Raw genomic sequence first — 26,197 nt, 5'->3', positions numbered from 1 at the left:
GCAGATCAGATGATGTACAGCAACCTGTTATCTTCAGTGACTTCTTCACATGAAGAACTCTCACGAAGTCCTGTAGCTATATTAGCTGTATTAACACCACACAACTGGGAAACCCATTTTCAGTTTACATATGAGAAACAAGAATTCAGTCAACCCTAACTAGAGATTTATGAGCCAAAGACTAAGCCACTAACCTTCTTGCTATTGTTTTATCTAAGAAAATCAGTTTCAGCAGTTAGCCTTTTTCTTCCTTGTAGTGGTTTTGGTTTGCCAATCTGAGATTTCCCAGCCAATGCACCAATTAGATACAGTGGGTTTTGTGCTGGCCAAATGCCAGTGCACCTACTAGAATCACTGACTCATTTTCTGCTCTGAGATAGGATTAAGCAGAGAGCAAAGCAGGCTCAAACTTTAAAAGGTATACAGAAAACTTTATTTAAAAAATTAAAAGAAAACAATGTAAGAAATCAGAATAAACCTTCAGAACACCTCTCCTCCCCCCACACTTTCTTTTCTTTCCTACTGACAATGTAAAGAGACAAAACCTGGGACCACCTCTAGAATAGTCTTTCTTCAGTTCTCTTAGGGAGAGGAGTCTCTCTTGCCATTCCATGGAGACTTCTCCACAAGAAACAGGTCTCTTGAGGCTTTTCATTTCCATGAACTGCAGCCACCTGGAAATCTGCAATGGTGAAGTTTCTCCCATCTTTTTTCAGCCTTCCCACAGCTGCATTCATGGGCCATGCCAGCTTATTGGGGTGCTATTTTAAGGATGTGCTGTTCAAAAACAAAGGTTCTCTTCATCTATCTCTGAGATTATCTTCAACTCCAATAACAGAGGTCTTCTTCTTCTTCTTCCCTGGGAGCAAACGGTCTTCATCACCTTTACCTCTCTCTATTCAAACTTCTCATTTGGATCACACCTACTCCAACATATGCTTCAGTGTGGGTGCCTCTGTTCATGGCTGTGGTTAGAACTATAGTCCCTCAAAATGCATTCCATGAGTTACAGGGAAAAAAGTCTGATGTATTGATCATATCTTCAGCCTAGTCTTACAAGAGAATTTCAGCCCAAGACTAATCTCCTCATTCTCTTCCCATCTGGGACTTGACTCCTTCTTCACTGACCTTCACGTCTTCATGCTGTTCTCTACCAGTCTTCAGTCATTCCATTCTCTCACTCTAGAGAGGACTGAGGTCTACAGGTGTCATCTATGCACTAAAAGAGTTAATCTTACCTAAGCCTTGCATGAGGGACTGGCCTCTCGCAGTTGCTCCTGTGATTCCCACTGGGAGCGGCCTTGGAGGCTGGCAGCATTGATTTCGGCTGCATAGCCTCCTGTGGTACCCGGACGGCTCTTTTCAGCATGATTCCAGCGGCCACGCTGAGGGGCTGTGTGGGAACCCAGTGGCAGCAGGAAATGGCCAGGCAGACGCTCAGGAGCCCATGCTGTGGCCCAGCCCAGCCCAGAGCTGCTCCCGGGCCCGGCAGACCCCAGCTCAGCGCGGGCTGGGATGCGTGTTGGCAGCATGGTAGCGGCTGAGGACGGCCCAGCACCACCAGGCCGCGGCAGGGAACTCCTCTCTTCAAAAGCCGGAAGGAAGAGAGCTTTTTCTAGGCTTGTTTGGTTTAAAATGTGAACCTCAGAGAGGCGTGTTCAGCTCCTTAATTGGGTCATCAGCATGCCTATTCTCAGAGACAACTAGCAATTGGTTTTTGCCGGGCACAGAGGAAGCTCTTAGCAGTATCTCTTAGAAAATCACTTCCGTGGTTGACTCATTTCCTCCTCACCAAAAAAATCAATTAATACAAAACCAGCACATTCCTCCAGTGAAAACTTGATCATTACTCCTTTGAGACTAAAGTGCACATCAATCTCTGCAATATGAAGCCTGGAATAATATATTAGGACCTCAAGTGCTTGTTGAAGTGATCTGTGAGATAAAATCAGACAGATGTCATTGCCAATACCTGGCTGGTAGGCCAAGTAAGACGGTGATGTATCCACTGATCTGCTTTCAGTCTGTTTGATTCTGAGCATATTTTGGAGAAAGAAGGAAAATAGAACATTCCCATGATATTCTCCAGTAAAGAGGAATAAAAGAACCAGAAATACATCAGTAGGCATCATAATAAGCACTTGAGAAGCAATAGCGATAGCCTGATGTCTGTAATTCCTCCAGAGCACTATAACAGCAGAGCCCCTGAAATGTAACTCCACTTGATCTTTCCACTCTTTACTTATGCTCTGACATCTGAAAACACTTGTATTCTTGTTTCTTATGCTGGACATCTTGCTCTGGGCATAGGTTGAAACATCTGCATGCTGTGAGGTGATAAATATTGACATATGGTATTACAATAATAACAGATTACATTTTTCTTTTGTTGTATTTGATAATAGAGATGCTGGAACTGTTAACCCCAGTAGGACTGGATCTTTTCTGTTGTTCTCCTCCTACTACTGAATACCTCCACACTGCTTCCCTCTCTTTCTGTGAATTGCTCCTGATCAATAGCTATTGATCCTCTCTATCCCTTCCTTCTATAATTTGGTCATTACTAAGAGCTGAAAGCCTTCTCCACAGCTCATTACCTAGCTGTTTTGAAATTACAACTAAAAGCAGAGCTGATTGATGCACACTTTGAAGCAAGAGAAAGAGAAAGAGCAGGAGAACATTCTCCTGCAGGAAGAGCCACAGGATCTCGTATTCTTCCCGACCTGTTTCAGTTAAACAGTTTCTTCCTGCTCCCTTAGTAGTTCTCAATCTCATACTTGTAGAGCTGGGAATTTGGGCACTACTGCTGCTGACACAGTGTTTGGGGTAAACTCAGGCACCAATGCTGCTCAGTAATTCTTGGATCAGAATTATCTTACCAGAAAATCTTGGTTGATCTTAGAAAACTGGTGGTGACTGAAGCAATAGGGGTACTTTCACACAGATTTATCCAGCAACATTAGTATATAACTATTTAAACAGTTCTCTGAATTGCAGTAACTGGTCAAACCTGTTCTAACAATACCTTCTGGCATTGAGAGCAAGCAACTCCAGTGAAGCTGCTTCTGGAGGGGAGCTGATGTTTCAAATGAAAGTATTTTATATTAGTTTGGACTTTCTCCAGGCAACTGTAAATTATTTTTGGGACAGGGCAAAGTCCTTCAGCTATCTCCAAGATCAATCATCATTCTTAGTTTGCAGCATTCAGTATATTTTTTTTCCCACCTTAGCAAGACATATCATTGTAGGGAGATTGTTTATTCCCACCGTGTAGTTTAACACAGCTGTTAATGACTTGTGACTTCCTCATGCAGTCAGGCAGAGAAGACTTGTTTCATGCTAAGCAGGTAAGGTAAATTTAAACCAGATGATTCCAAAAAGGATGGGCATTAAGGGAATTAACATAATTTTATATATTGAAGTAGTGGGGGCAAAGCATGGGAGGAAAACAGCAATAGATTGGGAGCTCTCAGTGATTACTTGGAAGATTTGTATTCAAGAAATGACTGGATGTGGCACTTACTGTCAATCTAGTTGACAAGGTTGGACTCAATAATCTCAGAGGTCTTTACTAACATAAATGATTCTGTAATTCTGTTAGACAGGAAAAACAGCTCAGTAGGAGTTCTAGAAAAATGTCAGTAAGAAAGTTCTCCAAAGTATTTATAAACCTTGACTTAGAGAATTCACTTGATCTAACAAAGTTCTTGGTCAACTTCTAACTTGTTCAGTTGGACTTCCAAGACACACTGTGAGACATTAGTTGCACGACAAGAAATCAGCTGTGAGAATACCACTTCATGAGCTGTCATGTGAATCCAATTTCTTCTGCCTCTCCAGTTCAAACAACTGAACTACATGAACATATGGAATTAAACAAGTCCTCCCTTTATGTAATCGCAACATTGGCTGGAGTGGAGGGATGATGCAAATGAAAGCTTTTTGTAACATTTTACAAGAACCTCATTTCACTGGAACAGGTAGCAAACTGGTATTTGCAATCAATCTGGTTCCAGTAATTAGAGGGATCTTCTAAATCTACTCCTTAGTGGCAAGAGACTTTATTTACTTGCTAATTAAAGGCTCTTTCTTAAGCTCTCTCAGAAGAGATATTAAAAAAAAAAAAAAAACAATAAAAAGAAAAGAAAAAAATGAGAGAATGAGAATGCGGGGCTGAAAATACTTCTTAGACTCTAACCAAAAGAAGAGATTTTACATTGATCCACTAGCCCACGTGAGCCTCTGTTTTGAAATGTCTTATTTCCTTTGATAGAGATGAGGGTGAAAGGGAAGGTGCATGTGTCATAACAGCTTCATGGACACAACTGAGCTTACCAGAGCCCTGTGCCCCAGCAGTGGTGGCACACCTGGGCTCTCTCTTGTATGTACTGGCTGCATGGCAGCAGTCATGCACTGTCATCAGTGCTGCAGGGGACAGTCCAGGTACTCCTAGGCAGGTAGTATACAAGAGAGGTGGAAAGGCAGTAAGGGACTGATTAGCACAAGTGCAATATTAGCACAATTTTATGACAGACAGACTGATCAGGGAAAAAGTATGTATGTGATATCTTTACATGTCAAGATATTTAACTTAGAACAAAATTTCTTGTGTTTTGTTCTAGCCATCCAGCTCATTATCTTTCAGACTAAGGTGGTCCAGAAGTCTGCATACTATTTAAAATCAGAACTTGTTTCTGTCCCACACCACAAACTTATTTTTTAACCCCCTGTTATTGTAGCATAAAACAGTAAAAATTACAGCTTGCATGGTTATATCCCTGTGTCTCCTTCTATTCAAGTGATTGCTCAGTAAAATCACCCACACAAAATTCTCTGTCCCTCTTTGCCAAGGTGGAACATGAAGTCTTTCACAGTGGACTTGTAAGAACAAATACATAAGCAACCATCTGGTTCCTGGGATCTGTGTCAGTGGGCATAAAGTAGGTATATCAGCTAGGGGAGCATGTTTGGGCTGTTCTTAGATCCTAATGTTAAGCTGCAAAATCAGACTTCCCAAAGGGAAGATTTTGATAAGGCATCTAATCAGTTGTGGAAAGTTCTTTCAGATTCAGTGCTAAATTGTGTGCTGGGTGTCATTTAGTCAGGCAGAATTGAGTTGTCTTCCTGCTCCAAGCCAACAAGAGCTCAGGTCAGTACTCTCAGCAAGTTGCTACTACTCCAGCTAATATAGTCTGACCCCCTACGAGGCTTAATTCCTCAGATTTAGAATAATGTTATCTATCTCCACACGGCTTTCTGTCAGTCCAGGCCACAAAAAGAAAAAACAGTCTAGCCACAGAATATGGCACTAACTGTAAATTATGTCTAGTTTGTTGTTAAAAGAATGGGGCTGCACTCATCTTAAAGGTAATACTCTGAACATTTGCAGTGATTTACTGCATAATAAAATATTTAATTTGCTACTACTTATGTAGCTCACAGCCTGGATTAGAAAGATTTATTCAAGTCCAATGCAGATGTCTCTTCTGCCCTGTGCAACTTCTTACTCCATCCTTATCAGCATACAAATGAGTGAATTCAAACAGTGTGCTGAGCATACATGCGTGCTGCAAAGGATAGCTGAGTATGAGGACAAGGGTACTTTCTGTGTGTACACCTGTATTTAGAAATGTGTATATACACACATGCTGGTAAGCTTTGATTCAGAGAAGTCAATTGAATGTGAGAAAAAGTGCAATTTATTGGGTCTTTGATTCAAAGGAAGTTAATTTCAGGATTCTCTAAAGAGCCTGTTCTTGCATACCAGCTCTCCCTTCCCAGAAAAGTCCAATTTCCTGCCTGTGTAGTCCTGACCTTCCTGTGGAAGGCTTGGGAAGCAGACTCCAGCCAGGTACCTGCAGTGCTCAGTGAATAAGCACAGTAACAGGGCACCACTCAAGAGACACTATGATGCAACTCTATGAAGAAAGCCTTCAACTACTGTAATAGCTGTAATACATCAGCAGGTAAGTGTGAAAACAGGATAAAGTTTGATACAAAAGCATCTTAACTGCTTGTATTTTGTACCAAATCATCTGCCTTTTTTTTCATATGGTAAAATCTGTCTGAGTATTTTCGAATAGAGGCTGCATAAAAGACCTCAAGAGACAGGTTGTATGGCAGTGCTCCCTTTACTGGTTATGTTCACAATCCTGAATTCAGCAGAAAACTACACTCCTGGTCTTCTGAGGACTATCTGTCTTATTCTCAGTTCTTGCTGTCTCATAGTGATTTGCTTTTCCAGCAGGAGTAGTCTCCTATCACTGCTCTCTGGTCTCTGTATAGTTGTCACTGTTGGGAAGTTTCTTTCTCCACCAGTTAGGTTAGCTTTTGCAAAGCTCTACCTCAGTTTCCTCTGTCTTTTCACGTATCTCCTCTAAGTAATTCTGCTTATTTAATCGTGCCTTTGGACTCCTTCCTCATTCATAGGAGGGAAGTGTGACAGACAAATAAATCTTCAGCTGTCGTCACTTCTCCCCTGGCAAGAAGAAGAACTGACAACCAAGGCTTTTCCCACGGCTGAGCAAACTAGAACCCATGGGCTACACGTTTGCCAGTAAATTAAACCACTAATCTGTTGTGCTTAACTGCTACAACAGGTCTAGGCATACTTTCTGCCAGGGCAAATTTATATTCTTCTAAATTTACTAATTTACAGATACTACTGATTGAGTAGTAGATTCAGTTCTTGTAACGGGATGTTTTTACTTCTTCACTGCATACTTTTCAACAGGAGTGATCTGTCTCAATTCACTGATCAAAAACTGCTCACAACATGCAAAAGGCAAAACCTGCTGTGGTTAAAGTCAGCAAAGTGCAATGCCATGCAGCTTGTTCTGTTTGTGTAAGTAACTCCAACGCCCAGCATCAATCAAGAGGTGAAAGTTGCTGACAAAGGCCACCTTTCATGGAACATTTCCTCATCCCACCATTTTCTCAGCCCTTTGTTTCTCTCCTGGGAAACAAGAAGCTTTTTTGTTTTGCTCTCAAATTCTCCAAAAGAGTATGTTTCCCAGCAGTGTCTAATAAAGTTCCCTTGGAGCACATCACAGTTCTCCATCATCTTCTGGTGATGAAGCCTCATCCTTCCAATACTTGCAGGGAAGAGTGTAGAGAAGTCACAGAGCATGCCGTCTGTAAGATGTCCTCAGCAGCAGTCACATACAGCTCAATCTCCTCCTTGCTGACAGCAGGGACATGCAGTACACAACTCATAGCCAAACTCTTCACTCCTTTGTCATGAACTGAACTGAAAGCATAAGGCTATTCAAATCAAGTCATATTGTATGGAGGAAGGGCAGTCCTCCAACAGGCTTCCTCCTTGGAGATCTGTCCCCTAAGATAAGAAAAAACTACTTAGTCATGGTGACTAAGCTGTGGACCCCTTCCTGCTTCGGGACCCCATGTTATCTCCCTGTAAACTATTGGTCATTTTACCCTGGTCTCAGACCATTGGTCCTTCTCCCGATTCTCCCCTTCCCTATAAAAACCCCAGCTTTTGCCCAGCTCAGTGGAAGTCATCACTGGACCCCTTTGCTGCAGCCTGCCAATAAAGGACCCTGTGGAATGCTACACGGTCTCCCATCTCTCATCTATGCACAGCTGGGGTAACCCATGAGAGGAGCTGGGCTGATCTGAGCTGATCACTACAGAACTGAAATCACATCTAAAAGAGCTGATCATTTGAAGACCACTCATAAGAGTTACGCCTGGCAGAAACTGCCTGAGACTCCCTGGACAGCCATTCCTTGCAGGACCCCTGTCCAGGATAGTCGCTGAGAGTGCTGGAAGTTGGAAAGACCTCTGAACCAACCACCAACAATATTCAGCACTTAGGAAGATGGCTTCCAGATGGGAGACATAATTTCTTATTCTTCATAAATTATGCGGTAGCACAACCTGTTGCTTCCACTCTTTTATTCTACCTAACCAAAAGTGAAGTTTACACTTGATTATTTAAGCAGATGTAAGATTCTTAGCAATGACAGTTAGACTTCAATCTCATTGGTTTGCAGTCAGGAATAAGTACTGCAGGGAACATGGGCTTATATAATGGTACATTTTCACCAGGTACACACTCCTGCAGATCTAAAAACTGCATATATTTTGGTAGACATAGCAGCATCAGAGATCAAAAAAAAAAAATCTCTCAAGCTAATAAATACCAATTTGCATTAACTTAAATGCCACATTCAATGTTGCCAGCAAGTTTGAGATTTTTACATTGGAGGCAGAGAGATGCCAGCTCCTAAATACCTCTTGCAGGCCTTATTAACAAAAAGCACCCTGTTAAGAAGGCTGCAGAGAGATTATGTATGATCAGATGAAAGCAGGATTAGATATGAATATCTGAATCACACTAAGTGATACCTGAGGGAGGCTGGAAACTGAAATTCATATACAGATATTCTGCACTGATCTGATAGTCCCACAGCTCATTAAACCCTTTGTAGCTCAGGCCTGTGGCACTATGATCACATTTCTTTAATGCAAAGAGATAGAAGTGAACATTTTAACTATTTTAAATTTTGGGGTTTTTTTAATAGCAAGTATCTTGAAGAAATAATATTCAATTTTTTGGTTGAAAATATATATTTTTTTAGCTGTTGTGGTTCAAAAACAAGATGTAAAAGATTGTGGCTGGAATTCATGAAAGGGAAACAGTATAAATCTAAGTGTTGAATGTGCAAGGGCTCTTCCCTACAAAATTCTTGTTCTCAAAGTATTTTTACCCACATAGAGCTGTTTGAGAGAAGGTTTGTGGGCAATGGCCACAGTCAAGGCACCCTCCACATTTATTCTTTTTTCCGTGTCAAAACAAAACATGCAACTAGTTCTCTTTTTCTGATCTATAACACAGGCTATAACACTGAGCTGATGGATAAACCGTGTCTTTTACTATTTGTGTCAAACACAATACACTGTTTACTCACTTGCTAATAAACTTATGCCTCCTAGAAAAGCCTCTCATACTGTAATTTTAGAATTTTCAACACCTTCTCTGCCTACAATATATCAGTGCCAAAAGAATGTGCAGTTAGCAAGATTTGTACTTTGTTGGCTGTAGGTCTGCACACATCGTGCTCTATTTCACACTCCCATTTCCTACTAATTTCTTTGTGAGCACTGCACTACCACAAGGATTCAGAATCAAGATCCAGCTACAGGCACAAAGTATCCCTTACTGGATAACAACAGGAAATATTTTCCTTCCAAACCATACAGATTTTAATATATTTTCTAACCAACTGCCCCCCATCTCTGTCCTTTGGAAAGATACAACCTGTCTAAAAAATAACAGTAATTGTCTGGTGCCTTATCACAAAAACATTGATCCTTTCTTTATTGTACTATGAAAGTACGTACCTGCATGTGGTGGAGCGGCAGACTGTATCTTGTATACATGATCAATATATTCAGGGTTCATAGAGTAAAAGTCCTTGTAAAAGAATCACAGAATTATTAAGGTTGGAAAAGACCTCTCAGATCACCAAGTTGAACCATTAAGAAGACACAATATATGGAGTTTGTAATTTGATAAATACCGCCCCCTCCACAAGAGACACTAAATTCAGCGGGTATATGATAATACATTCTTCTTAATTTAGTACCAAATCTTGGTTATATGGGTCAGAGGTAGCCTCTACTAGATTAAATAAACCATATATATATTCATTGCAAACTGCAATAAAACATCCTTTCTACTATTGTGCCACTTCAGCAGACGATTTTAAAAAGAGAAACATCTGTCTATATTTAAAATATAGCTAAATTGAAGAGATATATGACCTGATGGGAGAGAGTGGAGACATATCCAGACTCCAGAGCAGGGCCCAGTGACAGCACAAAAAACAATAGGCACAAACTGAAATATAAAAAATTCCACTCCTACATAAGCAAAAATATTTTACTGTGACAGTGATAAAACACTGGTTGCCAAGAATGGTTGTAGCATATCCATTCTTGTAGATACACAAACCTTTGGACATGGCCCTGGGCAATGACCATGGCCATGGTATGACTGACCCTGCTGGAAGCTGGGGTGGAGGTTGGACTGTACCTTTTCCAGAGGCCCTTTCCAATCTCAGCCCTCCTGAGATACAGTGATTGTGTGATGCTTGAACATGCTGGACAGGGACTCGTTTTCAATCTTCATACCAATAAAACTACAAAATTATTATGTGCACCATTTTCCAGTTCAAGACTTCTGTCCTGTACTGCAGGCTCAGGTGAAATATGAGGTGGAGAAAGAGCATTTCCCAGAGCTGGAGCTGCTGGCAGACGTAACTCTGGCACCGGTTACAAAATGCTACAGGAGAGGCAGTACACAGTCTCAGTAACTTCAAGGAAAATCTCTCATACCCAGGAAAGCAAAGAAAAGCTCCTCAAAGTTAGCTATGTCACAGGTTCCTGCTGCAAGGTTTCTCACACCTGCTGTCATGCATTTTATCAGGTGCATCCCTGCAGGATGCTGAGCTAGAGTAACAACCAGTCCAACTGTAGCCCTAGTCCAAGAATCTGATTCCAAGATATGCTCAGTGCTAACAGCACATTCACTGAGCACATCTCCATCAGATCATGTCCAACAGCAGCACAAAATGGGTAGATCACTAGTTCTCATCACCATAAGAAGAGAAAGAAATAAATTTAGTATTTTTGCATCTAATTCTTCACAAATATTGTGAATTCTCAGACTGGGCTGTCAAGATCACTAAGAAGTCAGTCTCTTCCTATTTTTTCTGAGAAGAAAAAAGAAACATCATCTCCCTCTCTTCCAATAGAGTTCTTGGAAAACTACTGTGAAGTATCTTACTTGTTTTTTAAATGCACACATCACTGTCTAGAGAGGGAAATACTCAGTGAACACTTATGTTTCTGCATTATATGAAACTAATAAAGCATATTTAAGAAACTAATACAGTGTAATGAGAAAAGAATGCTAGATAAATTTTGACAGTGACAATCTAAAAGTATTAAAATTCTACTGTTTAGATAGGATTTGTAGTAGATAGTCATTGTAGTTGATTTCTGCCTATTGTATTGTTCAAACACCCTCAAGTGAAAGTAAAATCTGTTTGTCCGTGGACCAAACTTTTTGATGGCCTCAGTAAAAAATTACACAGTTTGGCTCTTTCTCAACAGTTCATTTTAAAAGTCTGCAGTGCTCCATCATGAAATTGTTTCCTGTTAGCCTGTGCCTCAATCCTGCAAGTGATGCATGCTAACATTGTGGTCTCTGAATTAATCCACTGAACTCAAAAGGAATACTCAGGCTGTGTGAAGTTTAGCACATACAGACATGCTTTCAGGGTGAAGACTTTGAGATGACAGGGGGAAAGCTAAGGCATTTTATAGGACAGCTTTTAACCAGATTAACTTAACAAACATAGGAGGGAAAGAAAGGTTTTGTCTATTTTAGAGATCAAAATTAATACATTATTTGCCTTTCCAACAAAGTTAAAAATTATTGTTATATCTTTTTATTTAAATATTCTTATTATGGGAGCTTGTGATTGTACCAATTGTCTAAGCAGCCAGCTAGTTTGTCTCTGAATTTATAAAACCCATACCACAGTTTTTAATGGTTTGGAGGGGGTTTTTACCACAAATACTGTTTTCATGCTTGTAACTAAAGCAGGAGAAAGAAATTGGTTGTACTTTTAAGGACCAAAATAGCTGCAAAGAGTGAGAAAATGTGCCTCAGCTTATTGGCAGCTACACCTGTAATTATCTGAAGTTGAGCCTCAGTGTAGAGTCAGAATCCAGGTCCATGTTGCCAGTTTCCGAGGCTGCAAACAGCTCTGTAATTTTTCCCATTTTCTGCCTGTGGTCTCAGTTAAGAAACACTAAGGAGCAGCTCAACAAGACCCAGCACGAGACTTAAGGTAAATGTGCTCTACCCTTTCATGACAGCAAGATGGACCATAGATGTCTATGGGCTTTTAATCAAGAAGTTAGTATTTTACTAACTTCTAACTAATAGAGACCTATTTATTCTGCTGTAGATATTTATTTGTCAGATAAAATAACTTCTAAATAGAAACCAAAATGCACTATGTGAGATCAACAAAGTAGAGTTGCTTGACCACAAATGTCATGTCTTCTTGGAGGAAAAGTGCATGACAGAAAACTATTTTTTTCCCCTCCAGTCTTGCCCAAATCCAGCAACTGTGAGCACTCAAGAAGCCCCACAGAATCTTTTCTGGATTCCAAAGAAACTTCCTCTAGCATCTTGGAGGCTATTAGGTCTGCTCCAACTGGAAGAAAGTTCCTATGTTTCTCAAGGTGCCACTCTCAACACTCCTATTATCAAAATCTACATCCCTGGTCAGAACTAAAGCATCTCCCACAAGAAGCTGCTTTTAAGCCAAGCAGATGGTCCTTCATCCCCCAGTACTCAGCGCACTGCAATGCTCTGGCCAGGAGTACACAGACAGCTGAGTTTCCCAGCCCCTGTCAAGTCACACTTTAAAAAAAATGTTCCACTTTTGTATAGAAAATCAAGTAAGCTGAATGTCCATCACAAGAAGACTGGCAAATCTGCAAAAAAACCCACCGGGTGATGAAAGACAGACTTCACTGCTCTCTGACCAAAAGGGAGGTATTTTCACCAGTGTGGGAGGTGGGGAGAGGGAATTGCTTGTACCAACTCAAATTGTTTTGCTGAAAATGCAAAGTAACCAATAAATGAAGACATAAAGTACATTCAGTAACCAGGAAAGTGTTTGGAGACTCATAAGCAAGGCAGTCCCTTGCAGAGCATCTGCGTCCACCCAACTGTTTCAGAACCCCATTTGCAGGACCAAACATAAAAGGCGTCCTTCAGGGAGAAGAGGACATACAGAGGACACACATCAACACTGATGACTAACCCTTTTACAACCAACAAAACCCTAGCTAACACATCACATCAAGTGTTACCTTATGACACAACTACTTCCAGGATTTTTGACCGGTTAACCAGAAACAGCTAAGCACAGGTCTGTGCTACACAGGGATGCAAACAGCTAATAGCTACAAGCTGTGTGGCTGAGACATACAGGTAGACCAGGACAAAGGCAGATATTCCTCAGGATTATCAGGCCATGGTATATAGTTCTTGGACCATATTCAGTGGCAATATATAAAAGCTTTTTACCACCCTTCCTCTTAATTCTGCAATATTCACTGCTCCCTGTCAACTATAAGGGCTGGGGCAACAGCTCCACGAGGAATTTACACAGGTATGGACAAGAAGAGCAAAGATGGGGTGAGGGAAAGTAACGTATACATTCACTTGAAAATGACAGCTGGGTATATCCTTTGTACTCAAGGACACTTCCACCAGCCACTAGTCTCCTCTCACACAGCTAGTGTGTGAGATTAGTCCCCAATCCTTGAACCAAGCCACTCCAGCCAGCCATTCACCCTGGGAGGAAGTCCACATTGACTGAGTCCCTTTATAGGACCCCCAAGCTTTAAAACACTGTTTCCAAGTGTTTTAAGACAAGGTGTTTCTTTTCTCGGAATGGAAAAGAAAGCCTATTGTCACTAAGATAAAAGGTCCAATCTGCATCTTTCTTTTGCTCAGCACCTCTCCATACTGGGAGGGATGCCAAAGAGCAGGATAACATTTTAAGCCTGTGTAAACACTCTGCTACCAGCAGTTCCCTAAACTTGTCTGCTTCCTATCAGTGCTCTTTAGGTAAAGAGTAACCATCTGCCTGAAAGAATTATTGTTCCTCACTGCTATGTAAAAAGCCAAGTTGCTTATTTTTAACTGATGGCACGTCCTTCCTATTTCTTATAGACCTAGTTCTGTTAGTCTTGGGAGACAGTATCTCTGTGAATAGTTTAACTCTTCTCAAGCCAATTAACAACATGAATGAGATGACAAGTTTTCACAGCCAATCTCACAAGGCAGCCTGACATCTTGTTGATTGGTGCAGTGTCCCCAGTGTCTCCAGGAGAAGGTGCTGGGAGAACTGAAGAGGCTCTGCTGTACTCTATTTCTGTTGCACCCTTCAACAAATCCACCATGCCCCAGCTTTTCAGCCTCAGGCTGGGGACTGGTGTTTTTGCTCCTTAATAAATCTGTTGTTGGGATGAAACGTGATGAGGTATGTTAAAATCTCCTGGAAAGAGCTGCAGGTTTGTAAAATCTTGGTTTGTATTTGTGACTTTGGCTAGTATAAATACATAATTGCAATTAAGTAACACAGACATAGGATTTACCTTTGAATCAGAGCATGAACTATGACCCACAAATTCCAGAGTGATTACAAAATATCTAATGAACTTCATCTACTACCAAGTGCTCAGTAATTTAATGTTGGTGTGATAACATAAGGATTAGGAGGGGTCTTGGAAGAAACTCCTGTGGCTTTGCCTCCTTCATAGGTACCCATTGCTTGAGAGATACAGATTATGGTTTCTAGGATAACTAGATGCACACACACACACACAAACACATAAAAAAGGACACATTGTCCAGTTTAGTTTCCTGACAGTGTCAGGGCATTTTCTGGCCAGTAGCATTGCCTAAACATGATTATGAAAGAGATTTTGTAATTTATTTAGCCACTTACTTTAATTCACAGTCACGCCTTATGTACTATGTTTTGTTTTAAGCGTAATTCTCATATTTAAATGTACAGTTTCTAACAAACAGTGAAACTTGAAAGTTCACAGACCATTATTAAAGACACACAGAAGACAGATGGTCTTTGTGTACATTGTGTATGTGCATATGTTACTACTGAGTGAGTTTGTACTTGGCTTTGTGTCACACACAAACATAAAAATTGGAATAAACATAAGACTTTTCTATAGTATTTATATTTCTGTATGGTTTACATGCATACATACACCCAGATGACAGACCATTGCAGATCACAGCCCTTCACACTATGGAGGTGAGTAAATTGTGTGGGTGTAAGAGGTGCAAGGGCCAAAACTGAGGCCATGCTGGGTAAAACTGGGCACTATTTTTTATAACAGAAGTGTAATTTGGTGTTCACCAGACAGGGTTATGGGCACATGTATGTGTTCCCATGTGCACACTTGTGCTGTCACTCTGATAGAGTTCTGCTCCATCTTCCTTTTTTTAAACCAGACACCATGCACCTGCTGCAAAGCCCACAAGGCACTGTCACCAGTAAGGCTTTGGGCACACCAAACATTTTTCACCTGCAGTGGGGACACTCTTACCTTCTTCTCTCTGCACTTCCAACGCTTCATGTCACTGCATCTAAAGAAGCTGCATGACTCCACCTCTTCAGGACCCATCTTTCCCACCTGCCAAGGTCTGTGTCACTCAGAGACAGCATTTCTTCCTCCCTCCACCTTCATCAGCATTTAGGTCATTGATGCTGGGTCATACAACCAGTTATCAGTCTGCCCAGCTATCAAGGACCTAAAGGTGATGTTACTCGTGTTCTGGCTGGGACAATGGCAATATATCAAACTTTATTTGGCTGTGTTCCCAGGCACAGAACTGTCAGTTCTGCTCAATCATTTGAGAAGCCCCAGCGTGGTTTTGGCCTGTGCAAACTTGCACTCCTCTGTAGTGTTCCTGAGTAGGGCTCAGGAGCCAGAACACTCCAGCAGCCACTCTAAGCAGTTTGTATGCAGCCACCCTGTCTTGCCATGACAAGAGGCTGCTCAAAGTGCTCAAGGCTGTTTTCTGCCAGCTGGCCACCATGCTAGACCATCCCCAAGCATATTCAATTTACTAGCATAAGCAGGGCCTTTGAGACTTACAGGTCAGGGCTGATCCACCACACGATGCTTGATGAAGCCATGGTCAATGCGAATGAGCTGGGGTTTTTTTCTAATCATTCAAGGCATTTAGCTTCCATACTTACTATGAATAAAGCAAATGTCTTGCAGATGTCTTGTACAGATCATCAGTTGTTTAAAACCTAAATGTAATTTTTTTATTACACTCTCACTATAAATATCAGGTCCTCCAGTGTGAGAAAATTTCCAAGCAAAGGAGTTTGAATCTATGACCAGACAGAGTAAGTAATCCAGTGCCCTAAAATTACATCAGCTGAATCAGTCTACAGTAGTTCATGCACAGTGCTGCTGTAAGCGTCCCATGCCCTGGTGAAGTCCAAATAAAGGAAAGCAACCCAGATTACTCTCCAGCAAAGAGCTTTCAATAAGCACTGAAATTAATTTAACCTTACCTTGTTCCATGGAAAGGCTGATTTCTTCTGGTATTCCTCAAATTCAAAGATTCTCTAAGTATCCCACTCCCCCATCCAAAACTGCTGGAAAGTATCTCAAACACAGGTTAACCAAGTTCTGCCAAGGCCAGAAAGCAATTTAATACTATGACCCCAACTCTTTTGAGCAAAGAAAGACCATGAAGAAACCTGTGGCTTTTCACAGACAGGGCAGCTGCAGGAGTTTTAAAAGAGGTTGTTTAGAATATGTCGAAAAACTTGCTATTTTATATTTGGATGGTATTCAGCCAGACAGGTGCTAAGCCAATGCAGAAAATCAATTGTATTAAAATGGCATTTAAACAACCAACCAAAAGCACCACTACCATGTATACACAAAAAGGTAAGATGAAAAGTTCAGAGTTTGACTATAGATGTATATAGAACAGTTGGAATGTTTTACATGCAGCCAGCATTTTCTGACTTGAGAATAATTACAATGGATTCACCATTGGAAGTGGATACCACTTCCAAGTGGTATCAGGCACTAACTAAACTGTACTGCAAGCACCAACAAACTTGCATTTCCTGTTCTTAAATGTTTTGAGGCTCTCTGAGTTTTAACTGCTGAACTTTGAGATAGAGATCATAGTAAGAGCAGCAGAAGAGAACAAAGGGAAGGAAAGCGCAGCTGAAGCAGAAGCTTAAACCAAAGCATTTAATTGCATGTTGCTGATGTGCTTCTTTTAAGAGGACATAAAAAAAGGGCATTATAAAAGATTCAAAGCATTTAAGGGTGAGGAAAGAGGGGAGGAAGAGACAACACTTCAAATAAACATTCCATGGAGAGGAAATATCTAATAATTTATTGACCTTCAGTTTCACATTGTGAAAAAAGTGAGTTTTACAAAATCTTAAGACATAGTAGCAAACGACATAGACAGTTTTACTTCTACTACTTGTAGTTTTCTTTTAGCACATGAACCACATCTTCAATGGCCAAGAATGGGATTATTCTGTTCTAATCACTCTTATTCAGACAGGTGTCAGACATATAGAAAAGGGGCTGCACAATTATACCAGAAGAGGAAGGCTGTCCTTTGTTACATGTTTCTACAGTAACCAGCCTGCAAAAAAAGAGGAACCTTCCCATCTTATGCCAGGGTTTTTGTGTGCACTCTGCTGTGAACTGCATTTGCTTCTACGTCTGGGGTGTTTCACAGGACTGAAATGGTCAAGTAGCTAGCCAGGATTCCCACAACAATTCATCAAGCAAGAGTATTCCCTGCAGAGCCAGAGGCCCACCCTGACTTCAGTTTCCTTCAGCCTACACACAGGAATTAATTGAGGACTTGAAAGCAGACCACAAGTTTGGAAACAGCTGCAGAAAATTCATCCCACTTTTGGCAGCTGCATGGTGCTACAAAACATTTCATAAGCTAAATAGTCAGATGCAAGGCAGCTTCACCTCTGGACTCTGATCAGCTTGTCAGAGAACACAGATCTCAAAGCTATATGTCCTTATTCAAACACAGGGGCCCCTGGAGACCCAGTTCTTTACTTCCTTGTACCTTATGTAATTGCTAGTGCCTGGGGAGAGGACATGCAAAACACAGGAAGTCTGATTTTATGGCTCCCTTCACACTCCTGAGCATGATCCACAAGATGAAAGGCAACAAAAATTCAAGGCTGTTTGCTTCAATATGGCAACCTGTGCAGCTACAGATATATAGAAAGGAGACCTATCCTAATCTGTATTCCTAGTGCTAAAGGTCATCTAAAGGGGGACCAGGATAGAGAAGCTTTGAGTTTAAATACTTTTTTACTCTACCACTTCAAGGAATCAGTTGCATCAGTGGAACTATAATTTTACCACATCTAGCTGGAACTCACCCTTTTAAAAACTGCAAATGACTGCTGATTAATCAATGTTCCCTCAGTACTCACAGAACTCCAAATACTTTATTTCTGAAATGTAAAGAGTCTACTCCAAACAGCAAATCAAATGTAAGGCAGAGAAACTTCCAGTGACCAGTGTAAACACTTTCAGATGACAAAGCTTTCACAAATACAGCTACATCACTGTCACAAAGAAAGGCAAGCATCACATGTATTTTTGTTTTGCATGCAGACATGCAGCTGTTTACTTATACCACAGCACACACCAACCATGTTACTGAATGTGCCAGTTAAATTGGGCTCTAGAAACATTTAAGAAAAAACACAATACAATACCAGCTTCATGACAGGATATGGCAAAGAAAGTACCTGTGAAACACAAGCTTCTGAAATTCCTAAGAAAAAGAGTAGCTTCATCTATGTCCAAAGACCAGAATAATAAGTAACAATTTATTTAAATATCAAAGTTTGGTTTCTCAGGATTATCTGAGACTTCTGAGCAACCAAGTGATTAAAGACACACCTGGATAACAAAAATAAAAAGCAGCAGAGTTTGAGGGTGTTTTTTTGTTTTTGTTTTATTTTTTCAAGATAAGAGGTTTGAAATTAATTTTCTATCCCCATAAGAATTTTTCTAGAGCACTTGGGTCTTTGACATCTGGCCACTCAGATGATCTGAGATCCAGATGAATGAGGCAATCCAGTCAGTGCAAAATTGCTGCTCTTTCTTCTTTTTTTTTTTTTTTTTTCCTTAAGACTTCATCATTAACCTATGTTGAGGTTTTTTTTGTTTTTATTCTTGAATCACCATTCTCCACTCCTTCAGGACAATGTGGCTATGTTGTACGTAACCCTCCTCCAACCCAATAAATAAATAAATAAGCTTGGACAATGACTTCATCTGGGCTTGGTATCCAGAAGCTCTTCCACAGTATTTGCAATCAGGAAGCTGCACAAAGCAAGTGTTGCAAGAGACTTTGGCTATTTCCAGGTTAGAAATTGAAAGGCATGACCAACAAATGAAATGTTGCAAGGACACCATCTACAAGACACACCACATGCAACCTGGGGAGCTGGTGGCCTAAGAAAGTGACCTCCATGGCTTCTTCCTTTAGTACATGTATAATTTAAAATCCTGTCTTGTAATCCTTCCATTTCCGACTGGGAAGCCACTCCTCCCTCCCACCTCCAACTGTTACCCAATAATTTTCTTTCTTTGTGCAGCAGAGCAAGTCAGCAATCACAATATGTGCAAAACATACAATTCACACAAGCCCTTGCAACATGAAGACAATTGCAGGCATTGTTTCAGCATGCAAGCACTGAACAATAAATAACTATATCTACAACAAGTAACATAATAGGAAAGGGACAGACTGAAATATAAATACAGGGAAGAACAGGAACAATGAGCATTTTGGGGATGTAATGTTTGTTCCCCATTGTTGCAAAAACATTTCACCACTGGACTGGTCCTTATGAAGCAGAAGGTCACTTACTGCACACAGGACAATGCAACATGGTGTAACAGATGCTGAAGGCACTGCCCACAGGCAAGCACACTCCAGTCAGCAGAGTTCAGCAGCAATGCTGCTGTATCTTCATTCACAGCAGCATCTTGCTGTTTCAGATCTGGCCTGCTTCCCCTGCAGCTGGTGCTGGCACTTCAAACCACCACAAAGAGAGATGACAACCATTTCAAATTTCACATAAAAACAGTGGGGTCCATGGAAATCAATTGCTGTGTGGTGCACAGCTACGAGAAGTTCTGTCTCTGTTTTCTCATCTTTGAAGGACTGATTAACATTGGCATTAATCCACAATTACTAGCACAAGGACCAAATCTCAGGTTTGTCCATTCATATTTAAACCACATGTTGAAGCACTGAAGACACTGGTTTCTTCTCCCATTCCTTCATGTCTAGGTTGGATAATTTACAAGGTGCAGATGATCTTCTTCAAATGCAAAAGATGTTTAACAATTTTTCTTCATTAAAATGTCTCCAGATCTGAGGTTCCAATTCTCTTCTCCAAATAAAAGAGTAAACTAAAAGCATGGAAAGAGGTGGAGGGAAAGGAGAGAGAAATTACTTTAAAGGTTTTGCTGCAACAATATACCACAAGGTCTTTGTTAGATGTGAAAGAAAACCTAAAAGCTAGGCTTAGGATATCCAGTTGATGGGCCTCCCTGCCTGCCCTGAACCTCAAGGTTCTTGTGCAATACCCAACTACTAACATATAAATCAGTCAAGAACATAATTATTTAGGGTCAGATTGTGACTTTATTATTTTATTAACCTTACTCTGCAAACCATCCAATTGACAGCAAAAAGGCTAATTTTTTGGCTATAAGTTCAGTCACATTAAACCTAAATCAAAGTGGCCTGACAAAGTTCAAAGTGATGGACTCTTTATTCTGTATACTTCCACATTTTTATGTTCCACCAAAATCTTAAAAGTTTGTGGACTTCTTTTAAGCAAACAACCTTTTGTAACTTCTCCTTCACAAAAATCCACATAAATATTCAGTGCAGAATTTTTTCTATACCTCAGCCAAAACATACCTCTGGTTGGAGCAAAGCAGAAAGGAAAGTTGAAGGTGTCTTGCTCCAGTATCTCCGGTTACCTTAACAAATTCTGAATTGAACTTACAACAGAAGGAGTGTCATAGAATTCCCTTACTTAAAATACAGCTACTCTCCACTTAAGCAGAATTCTGCTTAATTTCTTTTTACACAGCAATATACCATCCATGAATAAATCCATCCTAGAGTCCTTCATAAAACCAATTATTCAATGAAAAACTCAGCCTTTGGATGCTGAGATTGTGCTTTGCTTTTTCACTGTGAAGCTGTTATCAAAATTCCAGCTTCCAAACCATCATCAGTTTATCACAATAATTTCTGACAGCACTGCTAGAATTTTAGAAGGCAAATCCTACTTCATTACAATGCAAATGAGCTCTAGTGCACTCACAGATCCTTTGAGCACACCACATCTCTCTCAGGCTGTGATGTCTAAGAACAACAGAGAACATTCACAGGAAACAAATCAGCCTACGTAACAGTCCATAGTGTTTTTACAAGTGTGGGCTATTTTTTTATGTCTAAAAAAGGGTCCTAGTCTATTCTAGGCATTCTTCAGCATACCATGACATTCTTCCTATCAAAACAAACTATCAACACTGAAGTCAAAATGGTGTTTCTTGTTGTGGGATGAACTTTAAAAAAAGCTATAAACAGTTCCAAAACAGAGGGGGAAAAGCCCGACTCGAAACTCCTAAGTTTGAGGAACAAGACAAAGCAGACTGAAGTCTTCCTAAAAGCTGTCAGACTGGGGCCACACAACACCAAGAAAACAGAGTAATCACAAGTAATTTCCTTTTTGGCCCTCCCACCCACTGACAAAGCAGCAGGAGTCAGTAGAAAAAAAAAACAAAACAAAACAACCTACTTGCTGGATGAGCACACAGCACTGGTGAGATTTCAGTCTACAGCCACATTCAGTTATCTTCTGTGCTAGTTAAGCCAGTTATCTTGTGTGTTAGTGAAGATAAAATACCAGCTTTTAAAAAGCAATTCCAGAGTAAAGGAAAGCTTTTAGCACCGTTATATTCAGAAAACTGTTTTTCAAAAATAAAACACTCCCTCATGCACTGTAAACTCCAGAACAATTAAGTCAGACTGAGAAGAATAAGTCAATATTTTTCCTGGCACAAACCTGAGTCTGGGCATTCAATACTGCTGTTCTGATAACATTGAGAACCGCATAAAGTCAGTAATAATACAAATTAACTGAAGATATTCAGGTGTAGTTCCCAGCTAGGGAGGAAGCTAGCACACAGAAATAAGGGCTTCCATTTGCTGTTGGGGGGGCAATTACTGCCAGTAACCAGGACCTGGTAAGCCTCTAGGATTTGCTGTGCTTTCTGAAGAAGTCTGGGAAAAAAAAGCAGGGAGAGAAGTAGTGTTTTCAAGACAAACAACCACCTGAGAGAAGAGCATTGTGGCCATGGCCACAACACGGCCCAGTTTCACACTAGATTTCAAAGCTGAGCTGCTGCTTTGCATGGGCCCAACCTTGTACTCTTTACTCAATCAAAACTCCCAGTCAACTGAAAGGCAACTACAAGAGTGTTTGCACTGTCTACACTGTTTCAAAGACCTTTGGGGTCTGCATTTACTGCAAGTCAGGCAAATGTCTATTGCTGCAAAAAATACCAAAAAGCATCCCCAGCAATCTGTCCCAAAGAGAAGAAGCTACAGAAGTCTTCATACACAAGTTCTTCTTCCTATATTCTGGAGAACGTCTTCCATCTGAACTTTTAGGTAACCCAGAGGTACATGCCTAGTTTGTTTAATTACTGTAACTGTATTTATTTGCCTTTTTCTAATAACCTGCCCACCTTCATAGGTACAATATACACTGCTCAAATCCAAAAAGAAATCACCATTCACAGGGCATTGATTATTTAGGGTCAAGGACATCACTATAGTTACTTGGCTGGCAGTAACTGATTTTGTACTGAAGCCACAAAGAGGAAGTCGGGAATCAAAACAACACAACAGAAATGGGAATCTGCCAGGTTTGTTGCAAAATACACAGATTAATAGCAAAAGTCTTCTCCCCTCTTCCCAAAAATAAGAAATGCAGAGCAACCAATCTAGCAAGACCAAATTCAGACTTGCTTGTGAGAAGATACAATGCTGAAGTTGCACCTGGTAAGAGCCTGGCCCATTATGTATAATTAAATTGTTTTGGAACAGTGTGTGCTATAGACCAGTAATTATTTCAGGGTGCAATATTAATTACATATCTTCCTGACACTATACCTAGTTCAACATATATAAGCATAAATATTTTGAAAAATCTGTATTTTTATGTGTAACAGTGGAGAAAATTCGACCACAGTCCATGCAGATGCTAAGATGCTGTCTAGCTGAGATTGAAAATTAGGCCTGAATTCCCTGTAAAACACCTATCATAAGACAGCAGCTTTCTCTAAAGGCTGTCTGCGTGGAAATTCAAGTGAATTCAGTATCAGGCTTCAGATCAGAATTTACTGTATCTTTTTTGGGTACTGTTACTGGATGCAGAGTTATCAGTCTCAGTCATCAGAAAAATGGCACTGGAACCTTTGTTTAGCATGCATTTAGTACTTAAGAGCCGGAGTCAATTTCCAAAAGATGACCTGCATTTCCCCACAAGTTGAAAATGTTATTTTTGCTCAGTCCTTTACATCTAAATCATGCAGGAAAAGGCCTTGTAAAAGTGGGTGCAAGATACCTTGGCAAACTACTTCCAGGATCTGGCACTGTCACGCACATGGTGCCTGGCTTGCAGTAGCCCGTGAATGTGTCTCAGGTGATGCAGATGTAAAATTGCATCAAACATACTTACCCCTCCTCAGAGCTTCTGCTGAAAAGTTTTTTGAAAAGCATTATTACAGTGAAATTCTGAAGTGTTATTTCTTACCTGGTAACTTGCAATTGCCAATGTGCACACAATTAGGAGGGCAGGTGCTTCCATGTGCTGACAAATGCCGTTGGAATTAATGAATAGGGCACAGTTGTTATGCTGTTCCATACATCCAATGTGGGATCGTAGCAGTCCAATGTTTTGCACCTCTGAATGCCAAAGTAGCCTCCAACCACATACAATTTGTTTCCAGATGCCACTGCATGGCAGCTCATTCGCTTTGCTGTCACATCTCCCACCTTAGTCCACTGGTATGCCTCACTGTTGAACTTATAAGCAGAGCATGCAGAGAATTCAGTATCTCCACCCATAATAAAAATCTGGTTTCCCAGAACAGCTGCAGCTGTGTAGCGCCAGGGCTGCGGGCAGGTGGCTGGTACCGTCCATCTGTTTTCACACTGATCGTAGCACTGGACTTTGGGCAGCTTGTCATGACTAACACTGGTACCACCAAAAGCAAACAGCTTCAGCTTTGCACTGACTACAGCTGCATTGCTTACTCCCTCTCGCAGTGGGGCAACCATGGTCCATTTGTTGGTCACGGGGTCATACTGTTCTACTTGCTTTAAGGATACTGAAGGGGAAGCTGGAAGGCAGCCAGTTGCTGCAGTGTGCCCTCCTACTACATACAAACAGTGCTTAAGTTCAGCAGAGCCGTGGCCAAACCTAGCGACCAGCATGGGAGCAGCCTTTGACCACTCCTCATGAAGGGTGTCATACACCCACACATCTTTGGAGACTCCATTTTCTGATCCTCGTCCCCCAGTGATATACACTTTGCAGCCTATGGCACAAGCACTGAACTCTTTCCGTGGGCTTGGAATGTCAGCCTTTGGAATGATCTCCTTTGCCTTTTGGTCCACCAAATACAGCTTGTCACACATAAAGGTTTGGCCACCCAAAAGAAAAAGGGAATGGCCAGTCTTTCGGGGTCTGGCACACAAACTGGTAACCACTCCATCATTCTGCAAGATCTTCAACTTGCATCTTATTGATTCTTCTACAATCTCCTTGCTTTTCCTTTGCTTGGTGATGAGTTCTTCCATGGCCACATTCTCCATAAGGTATATGGCTGGCAAAAGAGCCAGTCTCACTGTCTGCAGGAGTTCTGGCAGGTAACAGTGGCGCTTATTCAGGTCATAGTTGACCCAGTTGATAGCTGATTCATATACCAGCCTTTCATCTTCAGTTTCTAATTCTTCACTGGAAAGGAGTTGCACTACCATGTCTTTTGGCAGCTGGAGGAAGTCTTCACTTTTACTGATACTCTGAAAGTTGCTAAGGCACATCCTCCAAGAGAGCTCATACAGCTTGGTACACTGGTGAGCATCTGACAGCAGCAACATACCAAGACAGTTGGTGGGATGAAGGTTTTTCTCCAGAAATTCTGCACAAGCATCTCGAATGTCCTGAAACTCCAGCATGTCACCAGCCTCCAGCAGCGACTCTGCATTTTCCTCATTGATAATAACTCTGGAGGAATATGCATAGTCCAGAAGAAGCTCCAGGACTTCTGGGTGAATAGAATTGTGAAAGTTGACTTCACTGTCCTGGCTCTCTTTCAGTCCTCCACTGAACATTGCTTCAAAATAGCGGCTACAAGCAGCTAGAACTGCTCTGTGGCAGGGGAATGACCTGTTTCCAGCATGGAGAAGTACATCTGTAAAGAGACGCTGCTGACGCAGGAGGTTTAGGTGAGTAAGGACACTATCAGCATAGGATGACTTGTGGAACAAGTATATGTTTATGGAGCCAGTACTGGCCCTAGACTTGCGATTTTCATGCATGCTGACCGACATTTTCTTTCACACCTATAAGCAAAGAAGAAAATTAATATAAATAAAAATCAAAAACATTATTAGTTTTACATATCAAAAAGTGTGTGTATTATTTACTATAGGATGGGGGAGAAAAAGCCTTAATTTACAGCTGAGTGGACAGAGAATTACATCTACCTTCGGCATGCGTTTACTTTTTTGTAAGATGAGATTCATAAATGACATAGTCTAAATTTGTTGCCCAAGAGCAGGTTTATCCTGGGAAACCTGATCTCCAACTTTCATAGCAATAGAGTAAGCAAGTAAGTTGGAGAAAGAAAATTAACCAGGACTGATTTTCTCACCCTTCCCCAACCCAGACCAGCTGATTCATTACATACATACACATGCACACGCTTGAAACATTCTCCTGTACTGAATCATAGCAGGAAGAGTTACCAGACAGAATACCTAAGGAATGTCAAAAGCTGCATAGGGAACAAAAACCTACTAATCCCATTAGGAAGTTTCCCTTTGGTATAGTGATTCCATATGCAACAGCACAAAAGGAAAAAAAGGAAAGACCCAAACTTTAAAATAAAACGCTGGTATCAACCATACATTTAGACTTGTATAACTGTAAAAAATAAAAAAATAAAAAATTATTAGTAAATTCTACAGATTCCAACTTTATTCCACATCCACAGAATTCAGTGTCTGCTTGCAATTGTGATACAGCATATATATAGGCAGGGTCAGCAGAAAAACATATTTTTCTATAGGACTACCTGCCAAAGTCACAGGGTCACTGCCTCTGAAACCACCTAGAGAGTTAGGTTCTCAGAGATTAAGCCATTAGTTCATTCTGAAGTTCTGAGAAGGCATAAAACAGAACAGGAACAGGCCCTATTC

General features: G+C 40.8%; 1 protein-coding gene and 1 long non-coding RNA gene across 4 annotated transcripts in view; one reads left to right on the top strand and one right to left on the bottom strand.

The window, feature by feature from the left end:
* Positions 1-481: 481 nt before the first annotated feature.
* Positions 482-11,327, top strand: LOC107215904. Its single transcript, XR_001525290.3, has 3 exons — positions 482-3,347; positions 4,623-5,966; positions 6,734-11,327. It is a non-coding gene; the product is annotated as an uncharacterized LOC107215904 (long non-coding RNA).
* Positions 11,328-16,994: 5,667 nt separating this feature from the next.
* The window catches only part of ENC1 (ectodermal-neural cortex 1), a 40,472-nt gene continuing 31,269 nt past the window's right edge, over positions 16,995-26,197 (bottom strand). For all 3 annotated transcript variants that reach the window (XM_015652270.1, XM_015652269.3, XM_015652271.3), the window contains exons 2-3: positions 23,526-25,339; positions 16,995-20,097 (exon numbers count right to left, since the gene is read on the bottom strand). In XM_015652270.1, coding sequence (XP_015507756.1) covers positions 23,558-25,327 — 1,770 coding nt within the window. In that variant the 5' untranslated portion in view covers positions 25,328-25,339 and the 3' untranslated portion in view covers positions 16,995-20,097; positions 23,526-23,557. The remainder of the gene's footprint in view (positions 20,098-23,525; positions 25,340-26,197) is intronic.

This window comes from Parus major, chromosome Z, assembly GCF_001522545.3.
Source record: "Parus major isolate Abel chromosome Z, Parus_major1.1, whole genome shotgun sequence".
In the NCBI taxonomy this organism is placed as follows: Eukaryota; Metazoa; Chordata; class Aves; order Passeriformes; family Paridae; genus Parus; species Parus major.
This window is presented reverse-complemented; position numbering and strand designations above follow the sequence as displayed.